The 18,910-nt window shown below is 36.2% G+C and overlaps 1 protein-coding gene across 1 annotated transcript in view; it reads left to right on the top strand.

Annotated features, from left to right (window-relative positions):
• LOC100263559 (protein SWEETIE) overlaps positions 1-18,641 on the top strand; it is a 130,887-nt gene extending 112,246 nt beyond the window's left edge. The window contains exons 37-48 of the mRNA XM_002279944.5: positions 65-193; positions 358-561; positions 704-1,162; positions 13,116-13,181; positions 14,733-14,830; positions 14,943-15,039; positions 15,202-15,337; positions 15,410-15,717; positions 15,797-15,931; positions 16,027-16,191; positions 16,286-16,411; positions 17,364-18,641. Of these exons, the coding sequence (XP_002279980.2) occupies positions 65-193; positions 358-561; positions 704-1,162; positions 13,116-13,181; positions 14,733-14,830; positions 14,943-15,039; positions 15,202-15,337; positions 15,410-15,717; positions 15,797-15,931; positions 16,027-16,191; positions 16,286-16,411; positions 17,364-18,299 (2,859 nt within the window). The 3' untranslated portion in view covers positions 18,300-18,641. The remainder of the gene's footprint in view (positions 1-64; positions 194-357; positions 562-703; positions 1,163-13,115; positions 13,182-14,732; positions 14,831-14,942; positions 15,040-15,201; positions 15,338-15,409; positions 15,718-15,796; positions 15,932-16,026; positions 16,192-16,285; positions 16,412-17,363) is intronic.
• Positions 18,642-18,910: the final 269 nt, after the last annotated feature.

Raw genomic sequence — 18,910 nt, 5'->3', positions numbered from 1 at the left:
AATTGACATTTTCCCATTAAATTATGAATATAAATGCGGATGAAATTAATGTGAAAAATGTCAGATGCTGACAAGCGGAATTATTAGTGGGGATCAAGTTGCAGTTAAGCGCATCTTTTCATTGATTTCACGCCCACTGGATGACTTCAAGGACCTTTATTATCCTTCGTTTGCAGAATGGGTATCATGTCAGGTATGCCAATTTTGGTGCTATCAAAATTTTTTCCTTGCGTGTGCACAGCAAAGTCCTTGTTGTGTGCATGTGTTGTTATTTTCTTTTTGGATCAAAAATATCTGTCATACATCTGTTTTTAAGATGATGGGGCTTTTACTAAATTTTATATGATTTTTCACTAGATACAAATAAGGCTTCTTGCTGCTCATGCCTCTCTCAAATGTTATACATATGCATTCCTGAGGAGGCACCACACTGGGGTCCCAGATGAGTATCTAGCACTGCTACCATTGTTTGCAAAAAGTTCTAGAATTCTTGGAAAGTACTGGATTTGGATTCTGAAGGACTACAGTTACATCTGCTTCCGGTTGCATCTTAAGAGAAATGTAAGCTTCATAATGTTTTAAAGTTTTTTTTTTCCCTCTGTTGCCTCCTTATTGCATCTTAAAAAGCAAAAGCTTAATCTTTAGGGAATCTGTACATGTTCCCTGTGGCTAAATTCATATGTTTATTGCATGCTACTTACAGTGGAAACCTTTCCTTGATGGGATCCAATCACCTTTCGTTTCATCAAAGTTGCACCCATGTTTAGATGAAACCTGGCCTGTAATTTTACAAGCACTGGCACTGGATGCAGTTCCTATGAATCTTGATATAAGTGGAACCAAACAAGCCATTGAAAATGAATCAGCAAATGCCACAGTATCTGGGTACAGCATGGTTGAATTAGAGCCGGAAGAATTTCGGTTTTTATGGGGCTTTGCACTACTGGTTCTATTTCAAGGACAACAACCTAGCCCTGGTAAACAAATAATACCACTGGGTTCTGCGAAGGCTAAACCGAGTGGCGATTCACCAGTTGAAGAAACGAATCCTCTGGGTTTGAAGTTGTATGAGATTGTGTTGCCAGTGTTCCAGTTTCTGGCAATGGAAAGGTTTTTCAGTATGGGATTTCTTACCATTGATATTTGCCAAGAACTGTTGCAGGTGATAATTTATCTGTCTTCCTATTTTTTAAGATTTATTTTTTTAAGATCATCATTACCACTTTGCCATCTGTTTTACATCTTGCCACATTAGCTGAATGTTTAAGGTTTCTAGACTGAGTAGAAGGCATTTTCAAAAGTATTGTCTTGGCTGACACTCTACTCTAAAGTGGCTATGAATATTCCAGCGTATAGAGTGTGTTAACTGAACCTGCATTTCCTTGGATGAATATATCTATGTTCCTGTGCTTATTTTAAGGATTTATATTTCTAAGATCATCCTTTTCTCTGCACCATCTACTTACAACAATTCTGCATTAGCTGAATATTTTAAGTTTCTAGGCTCATTAGAAGGCATTTGCCTTGGCTGACAATAAAAAATGGCTGTAAACATCCCAGAATATGGAGTGTGTCATTTAATCCTTCATGTATTAGCATGAATATATGAAGTTATGCACTTCAAAAGTTTTACTTTATCACTTGTCAGGTAAGAAGATGGACATAATAAATTTCTTTGTGTGTGTATTTGCATGTGAGTATTCACGTAGAGAAGAAACATGTTCAGAAAAAGGATATGGTTAAAATACGGATGTTTAGGGATAGCAACAATTGAGGTTCCAGTTGTGTGTGTGTGTGTCATGTAGGCAAGAAACATGTTCAGAAAATAGATATAGGAGAGAAAGAGGGAGAGAGATATTCAAAACACCGTGCCCCCTTTTCAAATGTCATAAGGCAAATAGACCCTGCCCTTTCTCTGGATGTCATAAGGTGGAAAGGCCTTTTTCTGGATGTTGTTAGGTGGATAGATCGTTCACACATTAATTATTTAGGAAGACCCTGCTCCTTTTTCAGATGTCAAAGAGAAGGTGTGGGTGCTGTCAAAGCCCTGCCCCCTTTTCTGATGTCCTAAAGTGGATAAGCTCCATCCTGTTTCTGGATTTCATATGGTAGACATTGTTCACACATTCATCACTTGGGAAGACCTTACTCCTTTTTCTGGATGCCATAAGGTAAATAGGTCTTGCCCTTTTTTCATGGGTGTGTTCAAAACCTTGTCCTTCTTTTTTGGATGTCATAGAGTGAACAAACTGTTTGCACATTCATTGATTGGGAAGACCTTATCCCTTTTTCACATGTTATAAGGTGGATTGCCCTTGACCTTTTTTTGAATGTCATAAGGTGGAAAGACCATTGACAGAGCCCTATTTTAATTGAATTCACTAAAGGGTAGGAATCTCAGTGGAAGAAAATATATTTGTTGCCTTTCTTGAATTAGACTTGTCAGAGAGTGATTGAAATTCCAATTTAATAAAATATTCCTTTCAATAAAGAACATTTTATAAATATTTTCTATGTTGATATTTTTTTATAAAAGAAGGTTTCCTTGTAGAATAAGGGAAGATATTAGACATTTCTCTATAAATCTTCTAGGTCATGAAAGAAAAATGTTATGAGGTAGAAATGTACATGTAAAGCTTATATCGAGTGGGTAGGGATGTGAGGAAGAGGGAGTTTATGATTTAGGGTATAGATACTAGGAACAAAGAAACATGAGATTGTTTCAAAGTTTATGAGTTGTATCTGTTTTCTCTTTCCTTCTAATTTCTCGACAGTTAGTGGATTGATTTTCTCTCATTAGTTTATGTAGGCATGGTTAGTCAATCCATACTAAACCTCAAGTACCTTTTGAGCATTAAGCTTCAGCTAGCACAACAAGACTAACAAACTTACATGGCTTGAGCTGATCCAGTCATGAGAGAGAGAAGAGCATAGATATCATTGAAATGAGGATGTTTAGAGATAGCACCTGACTGGGGATTATTAATGGTGGTTGGGGTGTGCAATGAACCAAAGCATTTGCTTGTGCTAATTTCATTCAAGTTGAATGTGTTCAATGTATGAGAGTGAGAGAAAAGAACCATGTTGAGGCTGTGAGAAAAGCAAGATCTTTAATTTGAGGGTGTTTATAGCCTTAGAGCATAATGGCAAACAAGGATTTATATGACCGAACACAAATATGTTTAAAACTCTGTTGTTATTACCTATGTATTTGAGCTTTGAATACTTTTAGATACTTATCGGAATATGCCATACTAGTTATTATGCATTTTATTCTAAATAAGGAGCTCTTCTTGCACACTAGTTATGGATTTAAATATTATCAACATTTTCACTAAATTGATTGTGTGGTAAGTGTTCATATACTGTCATATGAACATGCCATACTAGTTATTATGCATCACATTCTAAGTAAGGAGCTTTTCTTGCTCACTAATTATGAATTTAAATTATCAAAATTTTTTCTAAATAGATTATGGACCAGGATTTGTTTTCCATCAACACTTAATGCAGAAATTTCTATGTTAGTGTTTGAAACAGTTCAGCAATGTCTCAACTATGGTGATGAAATTTTTGGAACATTTTTAGCATAGGTATATTGATAGAATGCCATCCTTTTTTTTTTAATAACTATTGAATCTTTTGTGTTTTGTTTCATAAATAAAATGCCTGAAAAGTAATAATATATCACAGAAATCTAGTTTAGGACTACCATCCCCCCCAAAAAAAGTTCCAATAAAATTCATTTAGAAAATTTCGTGTCTTGGAAGAAGAAGCAAAAAATAATATTAGGTAATTCATAGTGTATTTATTACTCTATGAGAATTATATAAAAATCTGTATATTAAATGAATCCCACCGAGAGGAAAATGGGGATAATAATTTTGAGTTGTTTGGAACATTTTTAGCATAAGTTTATTGGCAAAATGTCAATGTCCTTTTTTTTTAAATTTCTAATTTTATTTGTTTTGTTTCATAGATGAGGTAACTAAGAAATAATAATGGATTATAAACTTTAGTTTTAGGAGGCTAAATATGAAAAGAAGCATCTCGATAACATTGATTGAAGTAAATATTATCTAGTAGAAGATACCAAAGTTTCATTTCTAAAAGGGTAACAAAAAGGATTTATTATTCTATAAGAACATACACCAAAACTTGGCCAACTTAAACACATGTACTATCATTGCACTACTACCTCAAGATAAATGGGTGATTACAATTTTAAGCTAGTTGGAACTTTATATTGTATTGATTAGTGGTATAGTGGATTAAACTTTTGTATAGTTGTATTTATCATTGCATTGTGCTTCTGTTACAATAATATGTGATGGTACTCTATTGGGTGTTATCAATATGCTTGCTCCAATGCACTCTTTCGCCACTATGGTTATCAAATAATTGTAACATATGGATTCTAATTTTTTAATGTTGTTAATTGTTGTCTTTTTTACATTTTGAAAGTTTCATTATATATTTGCATGTTTAATTGCAATTTTTTACAGTTTTAAACTCTTCTAACAGCTAGATTGATATCAACATCTCCATTGCCATTTCTATATTTTTTAAACTGTGTTACTGCTGACATAAAAAATTTCTTCCTTGCAATCATGGTCATGACCCTTGAGGTAAAATAATGTGAATGTAGTGAAGAAAAATGTTTCTTCTATATATCCATCAGGAATCTGTACAAGGGACTATGTAGAATACAAAAGTGTTGACAAAAAATTGAAAAATAAGGAAATACTATCCCTAGCCTAATTAGAGTCTTGATTTCTAGGAATTAGACAATTTTATAGATAGCTATTATATGTACAATCGTACAAGTCAACCATACAAGACTAATTATAGAAAAAAGTGTGTAATTGATTAATTATAAATCTTCCAAAACTCCCATCAAGTGGGTGCAAAGATATTTTGCATTTATAACTTGTCTAAGATTTGATGAAATATCAAAGTAAGGAGGCCCTTGGTCAGTATGTAGGCTAGTTTTTTTTATGAAAACAGGTAGGGTATGCACACTTGGCCAATCTTCAAAATTTTTTTGATGAAACGTTGATCATTCTCCACATGTTTTTTATAATCATGATGGACCAAGTTGTGGGCAATATTAATAGGTGCCTTATTGTCTCAGCACAACATCATGGGTTCTTTGACCTTGATCTTAAGGTCAATGAGCACAATTCTAAGCCACAGTATCTCATAAATGCCTTGACCCAAAGCTCTAAAATCAGCTTTTGCACTTGATCGAGCATCAATAGGTTGCTTTTACTTCTCTAAGTGATGAGATCACCTCCTAGAAATGCATAATACCTAGTTGTTAACCTTCTATCTACCGTGTAAGCTTCACCTTTCCTTTGAAACATTAGTCCTTTGCTAAGATTAGTTTTCAAATATTTGACAATTTTGTATACAACCTGTAAGTGGGATTTGAGCCGAGCATGCATAAATTGACCAACTACACTTACAACATAGGTGATATCTGGCCTAGTGTGTGATGGGTAGATCAACTTTCCCATCATTCTTTGATAAATGCTTTGATCTATTGAGCCTTCTTATATTTTCTTCCCTAGTTTGACGTTAGCCTTAATAGGAGTCTTAATTGGTTTGCATCCAAGGATACCATTTCTTTTAGCAAATCTTGTATATACTTTTGTTACAAGATAAAAATCCCTTGTTTAGTTGGAGCAACTTCTATATCTAAGAAATCCCATAGGCTTCTATTATCTTTAATTTCAAATTCATTTGCTAATGCCATCCATATAGACAATTTGACATAGGACGGAAGGAGGTCCAATGTCTCATGTTCATTGATTACCAATGTTGGTTGACCCTAAATGTGGAGCTACCTCTTCCTTCTATTACTTTAGGCTTTTAAGAGTGTATGTGGTCTCACATTATTTGGAATCAGAGCAAGGCTTAGCCTAGCTCACCCTATGCTCTTTGACATTGGGCGTCAGCAATTGAGTGAGGGTGTCTAACATAGAACGGATAGAAGTCCAATGTTCCATATCAATTGATTACTAACGTTGGTTGACCCTTATATGTGGAGCTACCTCTACCTCTAATTAACTTAGCCTTTTAGGAGTGTATGTGGTCCTACATTGCTATTAAAGTAGTTACCTTCTCTTAGGGGAAATGTTTTATGAACAAAGTGTGATCACCTTGAATTTGATGGTAACCTCTTTACCATGGAGTTTGTAGTAAAGTTTCCAAACCATGCATGTGGGGATTGTTTAATGCGACATATCCCAGTGGAATGTTCATGTATACTTTTTAAAATCAAATTATTGCAGTGGCTAGTACAGAATGGCTACTAAAGACAATAGAACCCTGATGGTGTTTATCTTAGCTATCAGTGCAAATGTCTATTGGTAGTCTACTCCATATATTTGAGCATACCCCTTAGTGACCAACCTTACCTTGTATGGTTCAATGGTCCCATTATCTTTGTATTTGATGGTGTAGATCCATTTACATCCAACTATTTTCTTCCCCTTAGACAGGTCTACAATTTCCTATGTCTCATTTTTTCCAAGGCTCACATCTCCTTGTCAACGGTGCCCTTCCACTGTCTCATGTTTAGTGCCTCGTAAAATGTTCTAGAAATTTCATGGATAGACTTTTTGGAAGTGGAAGCATAATATTGTGGTGACACCATGACAGTCTCTTGAATGACATTTATTGTGGTAAAATAAGTTTTTCTAGTTGGTGGGTGATGACATTTATACCCTATTTTTTATCAAGGAATAAAAAATAAAAATAAAAAAGGAAAAGAAAAAAGAAAACTACATCAAAGAGTCCTAGGGTCAAATTTACCTCTCAAATGGTTGTGAATGTGGACATATGACGTGCAACCAAATATCTTTGGTGGAAGATTCCCAACTCCCTAAAAATGAACGAGTGGTAAGCTTTATTATAGAAGATGCAAAGTCAAGACCTTGGGATGGCTGCCTATTTATCATACGGACAATTGTTAATATGACATCTCCTCAATGGCAAATGTGAAATTTTGTAGGTCTAGTGTAGGTAACATCTAAAGGGAGGTGAATAGGTAATTGAAACTTTTGAACCCAAAATTGATTATTTTTAATCCTTTAATATTCTCCTTTCATAAGAAAATATAATAAATAAAAACAATGCAAATGACACAAGAATTCTTACGAGGAAAACCACTCACACAACGTGTGGATGTAAAAACCCCAAGGTTAGAGACCTCTAATTGCAAATCCATTAGTCAAAAGTACAATAAATAGATTTATTTGGCAGTTATTATTCTTAAGTCTTACTACCTAGCACCTACATTGAACTTCATGTCCATGACGCAGCACCACACATACAATCTTAAATTTCCTAACTTACAAAGTTTTTTATTTACTTCATGTTTTAAGGACCTAAATAGTGATTAATGAGATTTTAGGAATAGTTGTCAAATCTTGCAGATCTAGTATATCAAAGACATGGCAAGAACTTGAGATATTTAAGTAGATCTTAAATAAACAAGTTGACAAGAAAATTATTAAGCCTTAAGAGTGTTTAGGGACAGACCTGTGACTCTAAATACTGTCCAAATCTAAAACAATGATTCTCAAGCCAGAACATAACTTTTAATCAAGGAAGCAGATGCCTAGAGATTTTCTCAAGAACTCAAACCTAAGAGAATCTAAAGGCTTCATCAAGATGTCAACCAATTGATGTTCAATGAGAACATACTCTAAGGAAACTACCTTACCTTTTATAAGATTCTTAATCAAATGATACTTCGATGTGTTTAGTTCGGGGATGAAGAACATGATTCTTATGGATGTTTACAACACTCGAGTTTTCACATATGATGCTCATGGTGTCTTGCCCGATGCCATAGTAACTAAGCATTTGTTTCATCTAAAGAAACTAAGTACAACAACTTCCTGCGGCAATATATTTTGTTTCCAGCTGGCTTTTTTTTCAAGCACAAAAGGATTAAGGCAAGGGGACCCCCTTTCCCCCTATTTATTTATCATGGGCATGGAAGTACTAAGTGTGCTTATCACTAGGGCTGCTGAAGGGGGCTTCATAAAGGGCTGCAGAATTTGGAGAGGTAGAGAGCAGGCTGTTAAAGTTACTCACCTCCTTTTTGCGGACGACACAATTGTTTTTTGCGAAGCCAAGAAAGAGGCTCTCTTGCATTTGGGCTGGGTCCTTTTTTGGTTTGAAGCCGCCTCTAGGCTGAAGATTAACTTGGACAAAAGCATGGTAATTCCGGTAGGGGAGGTGGATGGGGTGATGGATATGGCGGCTGAAATTGGGTGCAAGGTGGGGCAGCTCCCTACTGTTTATTTGGGACTGCCCCTTGGGGCTCCAAATAGGACTGCCTCAGTTTGGGATGGGGTGGAGGAGAGAATGAGGAGAAGGCTCGCCCTTTGGAAACGTCAATATCTATCCAAAGGTGGTAGACTCACTCTTATAAAGAGTACGCTGTCCAGCATCCCCTTGTATCAAATGTCGGTTTTCCGTATGCCTAAATCAGTGGCAAGAAGGATCGAAAAGCTCCAAAGAGACTTCTTGTGGGGCGGAGCCAATGGGGGGAGTAAGAGTCATTTGGTTAAATGGGAGGCGGTGTGCGCGGACAAAGAGAAGGGAGGATTGGGGCTACGGAAAATTACTCTTTTGAACAAAGCTCTCCTAGGCAAATGGATTTGGAGATTCGCGTGTGCTAAGGAGGAATTTTGGAAAAAAGTGCTTGAGGCTAAGTATGGGAAAGAGGAGTTTGGGTGGAGGACAAGGAAGGCAAATGGGGCGTTCGGTGTTGGAGTATGGAAGGAGATCTTGAAGGAATCCACTTGGTGCTGGGAAAATATGGGGTTTAAGGTGGGAAAAGGTAACAGAATAAGGTTTTGGACTGACCTTTGGTGTGGGAACAATGTGCTGTCCCAAGGCTTTCCGAACCTTTTCTCCATGGCTGCCCATAGGAGAGTCACAGTGGAGGAATGCTGGGACCAGAATACGGGTCAAGGAGGGTGGATCTTAGGGTTGTTAAGGGACTTGAATGATTGGGAGGTGGGCTTGGTGGGCAATATTCTAGCTGTGTTGAGGGATTATAGTGTTACTGTGGAAGACGATTCGGTTTGCTGGAAGAAGGGTGAGGACGGGCTGTTTAAAGTCAAGTATGCGTACAATGTGTTGGCAAATTCTCAAGGGCTGGATTTCCCTCATAGCAATGTTTGGGTGGGCAAAGTCCCAACCAAAATTGCCTTTTTTGCTTGGGAAGCTACTTGGGGGAAAGTCCTCACTTTGGATAGGCTGCAAAGAAGAGGGTGGCATTTACCTAATCGGTGTTTTTTGTGTGGGTGTGAAGAGGAAACGATCAACCATATATTAATTCATTGTACAGTGGCAAAAGGGTTATGGAACATCATTCTTGCGTTGTGTGGTGTACAGTGGGTCTTTCCAAATTCTGTAAAGGAGGTCCTTAGTAGTTGGAAAGGCTCTTTTGTGGGGAGGAAAAGAAAAGAAGTGTGGAAGGCCATCCCGTTATTCATTTTTTGGACTATATGGAAGGAGAGAAATAGGCTAGCTTTTAAAGGGGGGGTGTTGGCTTATCAGAAGTTAAAAACGTCACTTGTTTACATTATTTGGGGTTGGGCTAAAGTGTACATTGAAATGGAGTCGAATTCCCTAATAGGTTTCTTGGAGTGGTTAGCCTCCAATTAGGGTTTGGTTCGTTTTGTTTTTTTGTTTTGAGGGTTGGTAGCTTTGTATACTTCCTGTATGCCTTGTGGCTATTGGCCGCTCTTATATATCATTTGCTTATCAAAAAAAAAATATATTTTGTTTCCACATTGGAAAGAGATAAGCAACTAGACAGTTGCCAACAAAGAAACAAGCACCTGAAGTACTTCTTTTATCCTCTACATTTCCAGCCTAATCAGTGTCAAAATACCTCGTAATAACAAGTCACCACACATGGTGTTAGTATGTCCACTTAACTTAGGGATACCTCTAACTAGGTCTTTGTTCACCATGTTCACAAGATCAATATAATTAATGTGTCCTAACCTCTTATGTCATAGCTTAGTGGTATCAAGTTTAGCCCTATTGCAAACTACAGATGTTTTGGGACTAATATTAACCACATAACAGTTATCCACAATCCTATGCCCAATGAAGGTGAGTTCTCCTTCTTTATTGAACACTTAACAAATATTCTAAACGATCTTCACACCAAGATCACTATCACAAATTTGGCTAATACTTATCAAGTTAGCCTTAAGTCCACTAACAAAAAGGACATCATTCAGTTTGGGGCATCCAGGAATAAACACACTACCTTTGCCTCTAACTTGGGTAATGAAGTGGTAAAGAAGGATTTATCCCTAGTCATGTGCCTAAAGCAGCCATTATCAAAATGTCATTTGCTAGGGGCTCTAGCTCTCAATGCAGTTAATACCATATTACACTTAGGTTTATCTTTTCTCAACCACACTTGTTTAACCTTAAGAGGAGTGTTATGAGAGCTTTTCTTATCATAGGCTTAGTGCTAGACTTCTTTTCTTTATCAAAGGAGAATGTTGAAAAATTAAAAATAATCAATTTTGGGCTAAAAAGTTTCAATCACCTATTCACCCCCTTCTAAACATTACCTAAACTAGACTTACAAACTTTCAATTAATATCAGAGCAGAAAAAACTTTTAGAAATCACATTTTTTCCGATCCTACTAGATCTACTTATGGAACAACTGAGGGTAGGATTTTCCATTAATAATCAACCATATTTTGACTGTGACAACTACCCACACTGGAAGCCTGGTATGAAGTTTTTCTTGTAAATGAAAGAACCTGTCTAAAACTTAGTAGAATTTGGATGGGGGCCAACACTAAAATTGGATGGTACTAGAAGATCCACTTAAGAACAAAAACCCAAGAAGAATGGACCAACTAGACAATGAGAGTAGTGAGTGAATACTCAAGCTCTCTATAACATTTTAATGAGGTTAGTGTTGACAACTTTTGCAAAATAGCCACATGTGCACATGCTAAGGAAGTCTGAGACATATAGTGTTTTGATTGTGGAACGCTTGGACATGTATCATTTGACTGTCCTAGTCCCAAAGACATTAAAAAGTTCATGTGGGTTACTTGGAGTGACACAGAGTCAAGTGAAAGTGAGCCTTTGAGGCCTAAAGAGGACATGTACGATCAAAAAGATTTTCTAGCTTTCACTACCTCAATGGTTTTTGATAATGATAGTGCTAGTGGTAGCGATATAGATGAGAATGCATTCATTATTGAAAATTGGTGTGAGGAATACCAACTGTTATTAAAATAGGTGCATCAAGATAACCATTGCACATGAATCATTAAGGATTGAGCATGAGGTGTTAAAAGAAAAAAATATTAATTATCTTGAAAATTTTGGTTTCTAGAGAATGAGCATAAATCCCTACTTGAGAGAAATAGTGCTCTAACTTTGGAAATTGAACACCAAAGAAAAGAGGTCCCTTAAAAAAATGAGATCTTTCACCCTGGGACTAAAGTTTTAAATTAAATAATCAATAAATGTAAGCCACATGGAAACAACAGAGGCCTTGGCTATGTCAACAAGATTGAAACTTCAATTAGGGGAGAAATAATCTTTGTTAAGGGTAAAGATGAAACTCCTAACCTTGTAGCCACCTCTAGAACACCATCCCCTTGCTCAATTTGCAAAAAGCCAGGACACACTCAAAGTAAGTGTCATAGTAAGTTTTTTAAAAGATAATTGTCTCATCTAAGTAGGTTAGTGAATGAGTCAAATTTCCTGAAAAATCATATTTTAAATATCACAATAATAAATAAAAACAATGCAAAGGACACAAGAATTTTTAGTTGAAAACCACCTATATAAGGTGCAGATGTAAAAACCATGGGGTTAGAGACCTCTAATTGCATATCCACTATTCAAAAGTACAGTATATCGATTTACCTAACGGAAACTATCCCTAAATGTTACTCCCCAACATCTACATTGAACTTCACATTCGCAACACAACACAACACTTGCTTGAGGGCATACGTTCTCCTTCTCAACCCAATAGAAGCGACAACAAACCATTGAAGAGTTTTGGAAATGGGAAGGCAAATTCAGGCTTTTCCAATGTTCACATCAAAAAGTAAATCCTCTTTAGGCAAAGTATTATAGTGCAAACAACCTAGTGGATGAGATAAAATAAACCATTTAAAAAAGTGGAAAACAATGTTCCAAAATTCTTTAGAATTCCAAAATTCTGCCACGAGTGCTTAAGTGCCCTTAGAGCACTTGAGCACTCATCAATGCTTGTGTGCTCGCTTGAGGGGTTCTTTTAAACCAATTAAACATTTAACTCCATTTAAAAATCTACCATCCACACCATGCCTTAACTTACTCCAATTTGCCTTTCCTAGACCTTTCTATACTTATCTATGTCATCTCGATTGATCACGCAGCAACCTTGAGTTTTCAATGAAGAGTAAGACACAATCATCAAAGGTCCTAAGCCAGAATGTTTGGAGCAAAATTACTAACTTTAAAAATACATAGCCTAATGTATCAACACTTTGCAAATTTTGTTTGGAGTAGGAAGACCGAGCCACTTCTAGTGTCGTTTTTCTGGTTTTTTAGGGTTTGTCCACACATGATGAATGATGTACAATCCCTTCATTTTGTATATATTTTATCATCTCTCAGTTAAAATATTCCCTACCATCATCAAATCAAAGAGTACGTATTTTGCCCCAAACTGAGTAGAAACAATTTATGGAAAATAGGAGAAATGAATGTAACCTGTGACTTAAATTCCATGAGGTAAACTCAAGTGGTACAAGTGCACTTATCAATAAACGTAGCAAGCCATCTAGTGTTTTGATATGGAATTGAACTAATCTAGTCAAACAGTTGGCTTTCACCATCTGTGCTTGCAGCTTCGCCACCTCTTAACATGGGCACACAGACAAGTATTTTATTTATTTATTGGTTTAATTGTTTGGGGCTGTGACCATAATGTTATGCTGGGATGATCATATCCTTTTATCTTTAGTAATGATGAGGATCATTAGATGGCTTGGGCTTTAACTTATGACACTTTTTGGTTTGTTCTATCATATCTAATGGGTGCAGGTTTTCTCATATTCCATTCAGATGGAACAATCATGGATAAGTCTTGCGATATCTGTTTTATCACAGGTAAACGTCTGTCAAAACTTTTGAAATAATTCAGCTTTCTTATTTGAAGTGGATGAACATTTAGTGTTGCTTCCTGCATTTAAATTGCTTGTTATTTAGTCTTTGACTTCTCCACTGGATATATGCGCAATTGCAGAGGGGGAATAGGCACAAGGAAGGGCAACTTGCCCCCCCTGAAAATGTTGAAAAAAAAGTATATATGTAGCAATTTTGGAAAAAATGTACACATCCCCCCTGAAAATCCTTCAGATGGAATACAGTTTGGACAGGTTATGTCTTTAATGTTTAAATTTTCATTAAAAAAAAAAAGAAAAAAAAATCAACATGTGTTCAAAAAAATATTCAACCCAATATATTGTTCTCTCTATAGTCCCTCACTTTCATACATCATAAATCATTACAAAGTTCCAAAGCCCACAAAAAAGAGAAAACCCTTACTAGAAGCAGAAATGGAAGAAGAAGAGGGGAAAGAAAAACAAGAAGAAGAAGAAGAAGAAAGGAAGCAGGAAGATAGATAGCATATTGAGTTCCTATTTACTTTTCTTTATATATTTACAAAAGTCTATTGAACTTTTTTATACAAAAATTGTAAAAATTGTTTTTGTTGTCGAAGTTTCTTGAAATTTATTGATAACATTAATCAATAAGATTTGTTGCTGAATTTATTATTGAAATGTGAGGTGGGGTGGCAGAAAATTTTGTATGTTAGGGGGTATCATTGTTGCCAAACCTAATGCCTACATTGCATTTATGGGTAAAAGGTAATTGAGCAAACATTTAAGAAGACAGTATCTGAAGGTTCACAAGCAGAAGAATATTTATTCCATAATCCAATTGTACCATGTAATACTTTAAAGGGTATGTGGGTGAGTTATTCCAGCTTCATTTTTATTTTCCTTTGAATCCCAAAAAAAATCAAGTGGAGCCTTAAGTTCAATTGTTTTATTTATGTTAAACAATTAGTTGATTTATCCAAATTAAAGTAAAAAACTGAAAAATGGAGTTTTCTTTAGTGACACAAGATCTAATTGTAGAAAGAATCAAAATATTTACATTTGTATGATGAAATTTATTACGAAAATGTATTACAAATATTTGTTTATTTGCAACTACAAGTAGCTCTCCACCCCCAAGTTCCTGGCTGTGCCCACTGTCTATGCTCCTGAATTTCCCAAGGAGATGATGCCCATGATGACCATGTTTCATTTGTTTTTTCTAATCAAAATAAAAATCCTTTTACCATGCCATTACAATCTTCATTTTTAATCATACAGCTAGAAGTCTTAGCTTGTAATCTTCATTTTTTTTAGTGATTTAATAACTGCAAGCCTTGGCTCTTTCTGAGTCTGATCATGCATATTTATTTTTGTTTGTGTTATCAACAGATTAATTAGTTACTGCTGTGAAGTTCTTTCTTGGCCTAATCTTTAGTTACTGCTGTGAAGTTTTATCTTGGTCTAATATTATTTGTGCTTCATAAAGTAAAGTTATATATGTATTAGGAATCTTCATGGGCACTGTACTCTAATTTGAAATCCATTTTTTAAACAGATTGTGCAGAACTGCCCTGAAGATTTTCTTGAAACAGAGAATTTTGCCTACTCGGCAATGGAACTTTGTTCAGCCTACCTTTTTAGAGTCTTTCAGAGGTAGTTGTTGCTTGAATTTCAATTTTTTTGCTTTTTATTTAGTTCTAATCATCTGGGGGGAATTCCTGGTAGTACCATTGGATAAGATGTTCCTGAATTCTCTTTGGCTCAGTGCTGATGCAATTTCACCAGATCAATCAAACTGGGAAGACTTGATTTCTCCATTATTTATGACTGTGAAAACACTATTGGGACACTTTGAACCTAAGGTGAGTTGGTTTTATCTGTGATATTTGTTATGCTTGCTGGATCATGATTTCTGTGTTACATCTAATTCTATGACATAATATTTTTTTGCTATGCTTCATTCTACTCAAATCTTTTAAATTATATCAGTCATCTTCTCATTGAATTATGACCCTGAAATGCAGAAGCAATTAAAATCAGTGTTGGCCTTTTTGTTGATTGGTTATAAGTGCATCAGGGCAGCTTCAACTGAGTCAAGCTGCTCAAAAGTTCATGATTTTGTGCAGTATGCCTGTTCTTTATTCAAGAAACATGTTGATGGTGAGCATTTAGAACTGATGATCTTGTAGTATTAAACATTTAAAAGGAGGCTAATTTAACTCTGAATTACAGATAAGTCCAAACTTGGTGATGATTTTGTTCTCCATTTGAAGACAATTCTTCAAGCATGTCTGAAAGAGGTTGCAAAGTTGACTAGGGACTGTGTCGAGGCCATTCATCTAGTTGAGAAAAAAAGGTCCAACTTACATAAAATGCTGCAAATGAAGCTGGCATTCTCTCTTGAGCAAATATATTTATTTGCCAAGCAGGCTCATGAAATTGAATGTCTCAGAGAGAATGAAGATAGTAACCCCTATTTCACTTTGCTAAAACATTGCATGGAATGTTTCCAAGCTGTTCTCACGGATTTCAATATACAGGTAATAGATTTCTAATATCTAGGGAACTGTCATTTATCATCCTGCAAGTACTGATCTGGTGGAGATTTTTTGTGTACAGGTTCAATTAATTGGGATGCAAGTTTTAAAAAGCATCATACAGAGAGGCACCAATTTGGAAAGCAACTCCTTCCTAGTATTCTTTGCTGGGGAGCTTTTTGTAGTTCTCTTCACTACAATCCAGAATACATTGAAGGTATTTTCTTTTTCATATTTAAAATTTATAATGCCATTGCTTGTTATTCTTGAGGACGTCATTCTGAAGGAATCCTGCTACGCTATTGGTGACAGAAACCCATAACCAGGGAATCAGTGGCTGTTGCTGGTGAGTGCTTGAGAATCTTATTGCTTCTGCAAACACTGTCCAAATCCAGTGAGTGTCAGCGAGGTCTTATTCATCTGCTTCTGGAGGCCATTGTCATGATTTTTTCAGCATCAGAGGATGGTCCTTCTGTGGTAATACTAATAAAGATTTTTCAAAAATGAAATTGAAACTCTTGGCTTGGTTTATTTCTTCTCAAAGTTCTTCTGATTTACATATAAATGGCAGGAGGTCAATGATATAAGAAGCACTGCCATAAGGCTTGTTTCTCATCTTGCTCAAATGCCTTCCTCAGTAGTTCACTTCAGGGATCTCTTGTTAGCAATGCCTTTGACTCACAGGCAGCAACTTCAGGTACCTGTCTTTTTAAAACAAATTTGAGATATAAAAAATCAACAAGTAAAAAATAAAACTTTGACTGCTTTGTTCATTTACTCCAGATCTGGATTCTGAGATATATCATGCTGATAAATTCATGTTAGTCTGAGTAAAGGATAATTTTCATATTTGCTAGTTATGCTTTCTCATTTTTTGGTTAGCCTGTTGTTTCACTAATTGAGAATCCTAATGTGGTCACCTTCATCAACATCCTGTTTATGCATTCCACATTATTGGTCCATCTTTTGATGTATGTGTACCCTTGTGCGCGTGCACGTGTGTGTGTCTGACTACCTCCACAAAATCCACAACCTCTACTTTTGTTTTCTCTTCCATGTTGCCATTATGCCCATCAAGGTGGAAGGCTTCTGGGATCCTGGGTATATGGTAACTTGGGCAAGGAGGTTTACGAGTTCCTAGCAAAGATCTGACCTTAACAAAGCGCTACAAATCTGCTTTGTAAGTTTTTGGTTAGTCATGGCTAAACCATCAGAGTAACTCTTCTTTATTAGACCTTGCCTGGTATTATGGACCTAAAAACTTAGTTAGAAGGTGGAAACTACTGAGGACTTTTTTTTGAAACTGCAAGTAGTTTTCAGTAATTGTTGATTGTGCTTGTGCTTGAAACTACTAGTTTTAGTAATGGTTGTTTCTTAGTATAGCTTTTTGAGCTTGTAGTATATGAGAATTTTTACAAAGCTATATCACCATTTGTAAAAGAGGTTGGAAATAGTGAAGTTAATTGCGCCAATTTCAGTTGAGATGTGTAAATATCATTAGTTGATTTTTATTATTACATCAAGACCGCATGAAAGATTATAACACATTCTAATGACTAGCATAGTATCTTGTTGAGTTTTTTTGATAGATTGCAACCATTAGATGTTTAAAAGGGATTTTAATATTTGACTACTCTTTCTATTCTCAGGGTATTATACGTGCTTCTGTAACACAAGATCACAGTTCAATACAGATGAAGCCCCCAACCCCATCTCTAGAGATTAAGTTACCAATGCAAACAGAAGGACAGAGAGAGAAAGCTTCCCTACAAGTGCAAACAGAGGAAAGTAGAGAGAAAGTGTCCCCACAACCATCCACCCCAGTGCATTCTGATGTGAACAGCGAGGAAGAGGATGAAGATGATTGGGACGCTTTCCAGTCTTTTCCTGCCTCAACAAATGCTGCTGCATCTGATTCAAAAGTGGAAATTGTTGCAGAAGAATATACACCGGCTGAAAATTCTCTTGTCTCCAATTTTGATACTAAAGATGATGACTTTCAAAAGTACACTGCTTCCGAATCTTTCGACAGTGTGAAAGAGGCTGTTGCTGAAGATAATGAAGAGACCAGGAAAGAGGAAATGATATCTGATAACCTAGGTGACACAAATGAGGTTGAAAAAATCCATGATTCAGGAACTAACCATCAAACCCAAGAATACTCTGCTTCCCAATCTTGCAACCAGGTGAAAGAGAGAATGGGTGAAGGTCATGGAGAGACCAGTATAGAAGTGATATCTGATACCCTTGGTGGCACAAATGAGATAGAAGAACATCATCACCATCAAGAGGGAGGAGCAATGTCAACCCAAGAAAATAAAGGTCAGGCCTTGGCTGATCTTGGACCTACTAAAGATTCTGGAGAATTGAGAGCAGTGAATTTAGTGGAGGATCAACAGTGGAGCAACGACAGCCATGTCAATATAAATGAAATTCAGGCTTCCTCAGATCCTTTGTCTCATGAAAGAATTTCTGACTCTGAATCCTATGGAGAAGCAGATGGTAAAACTGATAGTGAGGAGCATCAAGAGAGTGGTAAACCTTCAGGTTTACAAAAAGGCCAAGATGAAGCTGACGGAAAGTAAGGGTAGTCGTAGAGAAATTTTGTGGAACAAACTGTTGCGTTAGGCACCACGGGCAATCAATTCTGTTTTGGAAAAAGATCCATGGTCGTAGCAGTCCTTAATCAGATCCCAATTGAGTCTATTACATTCTGTTTCTAGAGATGCACAAGCATGATGGAGGAGTGTACAATCGTTGGGAGCTCATTTCTACCTTTTTCTCTTGAGTAATCTGTATGTCGTATTTCAGATCAGCATGCGCCGGGATATCCTATTCTTTTCCTTAGACTGCAAAAAGTTTAGAATTCTTGAATTGCCCATATTTTGGTATCATAAGAAAAGAAATCCCCATATTTAAGTTAGTAATCTTTACCATGTTGTCCAGAAGGATGTAATACCAAAAGAAAAAAAGAAATCAATGTTCTAACATTTGTCATTTTGAGCTTGTAATGAGAGCAGATATGGTCCTTCTTGTTTCCACAAGAAAAAATATTTTGCTCTGGACCCTCGATTTCAACCCACAGCTCATTAGTCATGACACACCCCTATTTCTCTGAACCAAGCACAATTAATGTGGGTGGACAGTGAGTGTATCGCATCATATCCTGACGTAATGCAGTCTCCTTTGCACCTCT

The sequence above is a fragment of the Vitis vinifera genome, chromosome 14 (genome assembly GCF_030704535.1).
Source record: "Vitis vinifera cultivar Pinot Noir 40024 chromosome 14, ASM3070453v1".
NCBI classification, from domain to species: domain Eukaryota; kingdom Viridiplantae; phylum Streptophyta; class Magnoliopsida; order Vitales; family Vitaceae; genus Vitis; species Vitis vinifera.
Note: the sequence above shows the minus strand (reverse complement) of the source record. Positions and strands in the feature narration are given on the sequence as shown.